At 33.1% G+C, this 9,131-nt stretch overlaps 1 protein-coding gene across 1 annotated transcript; it reads left to right on the top strand.

The window, feature by feature from the left end:
- The first annotated feature begins 5,353 nt into the window (after positions 1-5,353).
- LOC149253301 (uncharacterized) lies at positions 5,354-7,891 on the top strand. The gene has a single exon (XM_089454428.1). It carries the CDS (start codon positions 5,354-5,356, stop codon positions 7,889-7,891), a length of 2,538 nt encoding a protein of 845 aa, XP_089310554.1.
- The last annotated feature ends 1,240 nt before the right edge of the window (positions 7,892-9,131 follow it).

A 9,131-nucleotide genomic window follows, 5' to 3' on the forward strand; every position in this document is an offset into this window, starting at 1 on the left:
TGAAAGTTGTTTTATAGCTAAGGTGTTGTAGTGTCACTAAAATGAAACAATAATTTAAAATAATAATAATAATAAATCATAATATGTATTTAGTAATTAAAAAAATATATATTCAATTTAGTTTGCTATATTGTAATTCATTTTATCACTAAAATTATAAACAATTATTTTTTTTATACTGATTCGTATCTGTAATCAATATATTTAAAATATATATATATATATATATATATATATATATATAAAGTTATCTATTTTTATCATCAATGCAATGCATATCACATTAAAAAATTAAATTATAAAAAATTATAAAACATTTTAAAGTAAAATTCCACTTGTGTAGTTATATGTATTCAAGGATAGGTTCATTTTACTTGAGTTGAGAGGAATCAAATCTATTAAAGTTGGAAACTTTTCTTCAAATTTAACACTCAAAAATAAGTTTGCATCTTAAGAAATTTGATGCCTTAAGATGCTTGAGAAAACTTGAATTAAGCTAGATCTTTACTAATTATTAATAAATTCTATTGACAATGTTTATATTTATGTTGATATGTATAAACACATTAAATTTTTTCACATATTTAATATGTGGTTAATATTTGTTGTCATTTAAATATATATTTATGGCTATGTGTATATAATATTTTTTTATGATATTCTTTACATATCAGTGTGATTGTGTCATATTTCTAAATGAGTATAAATTTTTAATTGTGGAATTGATATAAGAGAGATGTTGTAGATTCTATAAAATAAATAATTAAATCAAAAGTAATAATAATAAAACATAATAAGAACCTAATTTAAGAAGTTTAAAAAATAATAATAAATCGATTCAATTGAATTTAATATATTTCAATTTTGTTTTTTATTAATAAAATTACAAATAATTTTTAGGAAAAAATATAATGTATATATTACATTAAAATAACTTTAGTAATTATGAAATTTAACAACATATAATTGATAAACATATAAAAACTTATAAATTAAATTAATAAATTTATACTAAGTTATATATTGAGATCCATTTGATCATATAAATTAAAACAATGATTCGTATCTGCAACCATTTATTTTTTATTTAAATTTAATTGATAAGTATATAATTTTTTTAAGCTTACAATAATTCCTTTTATCCAACTTATTTATCTCTCTATCTATTCATATATATAATCAATGCAATACATATTACACTAACAATTTAAATTTAAAAATATATATATTTAAAACATGTGAGACAATGTTATGTATATGTGTATAGGTATTAATTAGATAGCCCAAACTCTCAAAGACATCCAAGCTACTATTTCGCATGTACCAGGATGAACAATGAAGTACAAGGGGGCCCCACTTTACTTGCACAAGATTATGAAGTTGTAGACAAAGCTAGACAAATCACAGATTCATATGTTGATCTAGAACTATGAGCAGCTCCCTCCACTCATCACCAGCATTGAGGTTTCCTATGCATGGTTGTTCAGGAGTTTGGATGTCGTAGTGAGGACACACATGATTCCTTCAATCAGAACCCTTACTTAAGCCATGAGGAAAAACCAAGTCATGCTGGAGGTCAACAGGTACATAGAGTAGTTGATGCGCAAAGCCACAAGTGATGACTTGCAACTAAGCACAAAGAACATGTGAAAGTACATCGGTGATCTAGCCACACTTAGGATAGTGCGGTGCATGCTTCACGATGAGATAGACAGAGGATTCAAAACCATATACCCAAAAGTTATGGTGGCAAGAGTCTGCTTCGATAAAGAAATCACCAAATAGTATAGGGACACAATAGCGTAGTACCAAGCTTGGTATCAATTCATCACCAAAGACCACCACAAGGAGGTTACTGAGTTGGTCTTTTCCCAAGACCCTAAGTGACGTTGTTTGTCTTGTTAAGCTAACTCAACCCTATTTTGTCAGACATGGGTATATGTGGAAATTATATTATTGTAAATATGTTGTAAGTGAAATTCCAAGTGTCACTAGTGGAATGTGAACAGTCACTATGTAAAGTGAAGAGTCGTGAGGGTAGTCAAAGAGTCAAAGGGGAATCTCAATGGTCACCCCACCTTTTTCTATATATAGAACCTCATAACTCATAGTATAGGATTTTGGGAGCTAAGCTTTTGACTAGGATTTACTTAGAGAAGGCTTGGAGAGTATTTTGATGAGCCTTGGCTTCTCCACAACATAGAGAAAGTACATCTCTTTGGAGGAGCAAGCGGTGTTGACTGTAATGTTCCACTATTGGAGCTAGTGGTTGTCAATGGTGTATGTATTGATGAAAATTTCACTTAATAATATATAACAGAGCCAACACGGTTTCATGCATATGTTTTTATTGTAGTTGGACTATTCTGGTTGCTTTAGAAATGTATGTTATTTAACTTACTGAACTATTTTATATGAAATTGTATGAATCTTGGTGTAGATGTGTTGTTGGTTTAACCCGTCACTTTGGTTTGTGGACTATTCCTCTTTCTAGCTTGTGATTTCATTCCGCTCATGTGTTCCTTTTAGGTTGCATACTATTACCGGATTTTAAGGGACACACTTCCTTCCCCCCCTCCATGTGTTAGAACCCCTGTGCATCTCACTTGACTCGCTGCAAGTTCACACACTTGCTTCCAACAAAGTTATCACACTTACCTCTATTCGGTACCACAGTCAAGGCATTACTTTACTACCCACTGCTAGGACTCCTACTCTAAATGGTTTGAGGTCTAGTTGGGACTTCTTACCGGGGAGATCTCCTGACATGTTGGTGGGTCTAGCACCATCAACAGGCTCTCATCGAGTTTTTACTTGTAAATGAATGGATAATGTATGTATGATCTAATAGATGATAATGCAGTAAATGACTTGAGGGAAAAATGGTTCATAGTGATTCTCAGATAAATATTAGATCCCTACACTTAATTCTGTTATTTACACTTGTAGGTTACATGTTGATGATGTGTTTGATGGAATTCTTGTCATGGCTAGTAGGGGTCTGGTTTAGGTCTCGTTTAACTTATTTATTTTTCATCATTGTTTCTATTCTCTTTTACTGATCTTAAGTTACCATTCCAATCTCGGTAGCGACCTAAGCTCTAGGCCTAAAAAAGTGGCTCAAATACTATGGACGTTGGCATAGAACTAACAAAATGAGTGTTGGAACACTGATAGGAAAGCCCGTGAGAGTGACTCTGGGTTTCTGGACACTGTCATTCCTATAGCATGAGAGTGACCAAGGCTTAAGTTCTCCAAAATTTCAGTGGGACCTAAGGGCAAGTTGACTGAAGTGTTGGATTGGTTCCTGAGGGTCCCAAAGCTGATGTTGAATGTTTGTATGGTGTGTTTTTGTCAGTTCCACTTCCTTAATATGACTTAGGAGGTCAAATTATATCATAGTGGTCTCTCGTCGCATGTTTACACTGGTTGGTGAGTTTCTTGGGTAGAAGTGGTAGGAGGGTGTTACAGAGTGGTATAAGAGCATGGTTCACCCCTCAGACTGGATGGGCGGTGTGTTGGTTATGCATTCATGTCGATTGCAGGTGTGTTTCTTATGATTGTTGCATTTGCATGGTGTTGATCATGGTTGTAGTGATGTCGCTATGTGAAGGTTGAAGGTGTTTTCATGGAGTATGTCGTCATGAGTGTATGGTGGTATATGCATTTGTTATGCATGTCATTGTTCACATATTCTCAAGTGCACGTGATCTGGTTTTTGTTGTCATGCATGAGATCATGGTTTGTGTACTTGATATGTTCCTGCATTGATGACTGGATCCTAGCTAGAATGATGTGTATATTGTTTCCTACTCCTGTGTTATATGTCTATATGAATTTGTTATGCATGCATGGTCTTCGAAATAGCTATGCATGAAATGTATCAAACATTCCTTGTGAAGTCATTGTATGCAATTTAGGTCATCATGATTCTATTTTTTGTTCTGATGCTAATGTGTTGGCTGAGATAGAGTAGGAGATGCAGATCCTCATAATGAGGTTGCAACATTAGAATTTGGGATAAGAGCAGATCATCATACAGTTTTGCATGTTGGGAATGCAGGTAGGTAAGTTGAGGATTGTAATATGGATTAGGGTTATGTACATTAGGTTTATGTACATGTCTTTTGATGTTATGGTTACATACATGATAAATCATAGTTGATTAGTATAGTCATAAGCACATGTGTGAAATACTCAATAATGATGATAACATGTGGTTGTATGCATTGCTATTGATGTTTTGTGATAGTTAGCTTGATAATTAGGTTATAGTTGTTGATGAGTATGTTATATGTTAACTTGTTATATGCTAGTAACTTGGTGATTAGGGTTATTACATTAATATATTGATGTTATATTTATTGTGTTAACCTAGATTGACCTATGTAGATGGTTATGGTTATGAAATTCAGGTATGAGTCAACTTATTGTGACATTGTGTTGTACCAATCTAGACTAATTGGACATATGTGACTGTTATGCATGAACGAAAAATGTTTATGAGCTTATGATGTGAACATGTTAGATAGTGACCATTATGGATATCATGATCTTATTTATGTTTGAGTTGATATGTTGTGAAGTTATATCATCCTAACTAGATTAATCGTTCACACAAGATAACCTCCCCTGAGATACATTAAGGTATGAGTTTGCTTATGTGGTATATTTGGTGCATGATTGTTTGATTATGTCATATATTTGGTGTTGGAGTGTTTGGTGTCTATTACGTCATCTAGTTGATTTATTTAACATGGTATGTTTGCAAGTTGGTTGAATGTTTGATGAATTGCATAATATGAGTATGTGTTCAAATAATCTTATTTCAAGATGACTGTACTAACACATATGTGTTGAGACAGTTGTAGTAGGTGACAACTGTAGCATTATGTTGAGTTGACTATGGATTATAGCATGATTGTTAGCCTTGGTAAAGGTTTATTTCAAATTGATAGATATGATTGTCTTGATATTTGGAACATGTGGTTGACATGTGTAAACAATTGTAGGAAACATGCTTGGTATTAGGATGAGAAGGTAATAGTTTTTGAATGGAGTTCGGATTTTCCACAGTGTTCATGTTTTTTGGTCGACGTTTCGAGTCTGAAACTAGACTCATCATCTCACACCTAAATTTGCATACATTAAACACAGGTTACATAACCAAAAATATCACAGAATTTTTGAACGATTTAGCAAAACTCTGGTCCGCCTTGAAATTCGCAAAACCAGAACCTCCTTGGCAAAATTATCCTCAGCCGCCTTCAAATCCCACCTGAAACTAGCAGCGTCAATAGAGCAGGACCTATGGAAAGTGATAGATGCATCCGCAGCTCTGAATGCCAATAAAATGAAGGAAAACGCAGAGGCCAAGCACCTGAGAAAACTAGATAGCATGGTTAGACGTGAGAGAAACATTTCTGAAGAAACGCACAGGCAGATAGCCCAGGTGAGGGCGTTGACAGGCCAGCGTTCAACCCCTTCGCATTCTGCATTGTTCAATAATCCTGAAGACACCGAACGCTGTAGAGAGGATGAAATAATCGCTGCAGAAGTAGGAGCTTCGCATACAGTTGGAACCGAGGCTGATTGCGGAATAAATGGGGCAAGCAGTAACACAGCCAGCACGGTTACCAGCCCTCAGACCAGTGAAACAGCAGACGAACACCCTAGCAATATAATGGATCAGCAACCAATCAGACACAATACCGACGCAATCATAACCGCAACGCAACCTGTAGGTACCAAGAGCTGGAGCAAAGAAGATGGAGTCTCATCAGAAGTGGGAACAGGTAACGTGGAAAACGCCCATAAACACAGGTACGCTGCTAATTCCATTTCAAATAATTTTTATGTTAATAAGCAATTTATTAGTAATGAATTTAATAATATAAGCATAGAAAACATGGGTTACAGCACAAGTCTAGTGAACAGCATAGATAATGAGAACATAGAAAATAACCATAGGAACAGTAACGTGAATAATAAAAAAGTAGTTAACATTTCTTCCTATGAGCTGAAAATTGAAGAAATGGAGGTCCTTAACAAAGGTCTTAACTTTGCTTTAGCACCCAACAAAATCCCCAATGAAGATATCATTTGCAACCTAGAAAATGGAATCAAGTCGCTCAAGGATGATGACAAAGAGCTCATCAGGCAAGAGGTTGCTGTCATCCTTAGAAAAGCCAAGCCACCCAGAAGAAACCTAAGCCCTGATCAACTTAAAGCCCTAAAAAGCCTTAGAAATAATAAGGACATAGTCATTTTAAAAGCCGACAAAGGAGGCGCCACTGTCGTGATGGACTATGTAGATTATATAAACAAAATGAAAGACCACCTATACAATAGTGGTAGCTACAAAAAGCTAGAGAAAAACCCCATCTCCAAAATCACAAACCTCGTAAAGAAAGCCATTAAAGAAACAAGCCTTGATGATAAAATAAAGAAGAGATTGACTCCTAACAGCGAAATCACCCCCAGGATCTATGGAGCCCCTAAAATTCATAAAAAAGATGTCCCCCTAAGACCCATAGTCAACACCATAGGGTCTCCTACTTATGAGTTAGCCAAGTACGTCGCCAGCATTCTATCCCCTCTAGTGGGTAAGACCAGCTCTTACATTAAAGACTCCAATCAATTTGTAAATCACATAAAAAACACCAAGCTTGAACCAGGAGACAAAATCGTAAGTTTTGACGTAGTCCAGCTCTTCACCAAAATTCCCCTAGATGATGCTATTCAGGTAGTCAAAGACGTAGCAGATCCCCAGACCGCTAAATTAGCCGAAATCTGTCTCCGCTCAACCTTCTTCTCCTTCCAAGGCGAAATATTTGAACAAACTTCGGGTGTTGCCATGGGATCTCCTCTCTCACCTATCGTGGCAAACCTTTTCATGGAAAAATTCGAGAAGAAGGCATTGGATTCATATCCACTAAAACCCAAATCATGGGCTAGGTTTGTGGATGACACCAGTGTCAATTGGCCTCATGGCAAGAAAGAGCTAAGCAAGTTCCTGGATCATCTCAATAGCTTATCTCAAGACATCAAATTTACCATGGAAGTTGAAGAAAATAATTGCATTCCTTTCTTAGACATTCTCCTCATTAGAAGGAAGGATGGTTCCATTGGTCACAAAGTTTTTAGAAAGAAAGCCCATACTGATAACTACCTTCATGCCGACTCTCATCACCACCCCGCCCAAAAAATGGGGGTGCTACAAACCCTCTTTACTAGAGCTTATAGAATCTCTGATATAAACCATACCGATGAAGAAATTTCCCACCTTAAAAAAACCTTTGCCAACCTAGGGTACAGCAATGGAAACATATACAAAGCCATTCAAAAAGCTAAAACTGATAACAATAAAAACAAAACAAAAGACAACCCAACCTCCTTTACCTGCCTTCCTTACATACAAGGAGTCACCGACAAAATAGCCAAAATCCTCAATAAGAAAAATATAAAAACTGCTTTCAAACCCTTGTCCACCATTAAGCAGAGAATGAGATCTGTTAAGGATAACCAGGAGCAATTTCAGCAAAAAGGAGTTTATATCATCAAATGTTCTTGTGGAGATCAATACATTGGAGAAACTGGTAGATCGGTTAAGATTAGACTCAAAGAGCATAGTGCAGACATTCGTAACGAAAGAACCAAAACCTCAGCCCTAGCTGATCATGTAGGTAAAACTAATCATCATATGTGCTTAGAAGACACCAAAGTCATTGCTAATGTAGAACATCAATTCAAGCGTAAAGTTAGGGAAGCTATTGAAATCATTAAACATCCTAAAAACCTGAATAGGGATGGTGGCATGGAGATTAGCAAAAATTGGAACCCCGTGCTAACCCTCGCTAATAATCCTAATAATGATGTTAGAAATTCCTAACCTGCCATCATAATAATAAAACTAACCATGCTACTCTTGAGAATCCGAGACTAGAAGAAACCTAATAATTTACTATAGTGCAATAAAAATAAAATTAAACATCTAATAAGAAAGGTATAAAAAGCATTAATGAGCGCAAATTATAGAAGCATTAATAATATTAATATTAAATAAATAATAAGGCTAACATGAACCTCATCAAATATAAAAACAAATAAAAATTTATAATAGGTATAATAAGCATGTATAGAAGAACATTAATAAATATCTTAGTAAATAACACATATAGTAATACAGATTAGCAACTATCAATAAAACAAACATCTATTATAATAGATAAATAATAGTTAAATTAATAGTTATATATAGTAGAGCACTAATATATATCATAATAAATATCAATTATAATAAGATAACAATAAGGATATATAGAGGAGCTTTAACTAATATCTTGGTAAATATCATAAATAATAATATAGATAATAGGGGCATAATAATATTATGGAATTAGAATAACATTAACAATAACAAATAATAAAATATAAACATAAAAAGCTATATTATAAGACTATTAAGAATAATACTAGATAATCTAAAGAATCACAAAAAGTAAATATCTTAGTAAATAATTAATTTATAATAAACATGTATAGAAGAACATTAATAAATATCGTAGGATATAGCACATATAATAAAATAGATAAGCAACTATCAATAAACAAACATCTACTCTAATAGATAATTAATAGATAAATTAAATAGAGCATTAATAAATATCATAATAAATATCAAATATAATAAATAACAATAAATATATATGGAGGAACTTTAACTAATATCATAGTAAATATCATAAATAATAATATAGATAATAGGAGCAAAATAATGTTATGGAATTAGAATAACATTAACAATAACAAATAATAAATATAAACATAAAAGCATTAAATATTAAAAGACTAATAAAGAATAATACTAAATAATCTAAGAATTACAAAAAGAGATTTTGATAACAAATAAATTAATTTATAAGAAGACATAATAAACAACTTACATAAACAATACTAATAAAGTCTCATGTTAAACAATTAAGAATAGTATCATAATATTAATAAGCATAAACCATAATTAATAAGCAAGTATTTAATTATGAGGCATTATGATAAAATAAGACTAAATATAAAATAGTAATAGTAATAAAAAAATTAAAAATAATTACAATGTGGTTATTAAAATAATT

Source organism: Pinus tabuliformis, chromosome 7, assembly GCF_031772625.1.
Source record: "Pinus tabuliformis cultivar Carrire ecotype Pingquan chromosome 7, CPIR1, whole genome shotgun sequence".
NCBI classification, from domain to species: domain Eukaryota; kingdom Viridiplantae; phylum Streptophyta; class Pinopsida; order Pinales; family Pinaceae; genus Pinus; species Pinus tabuliformis.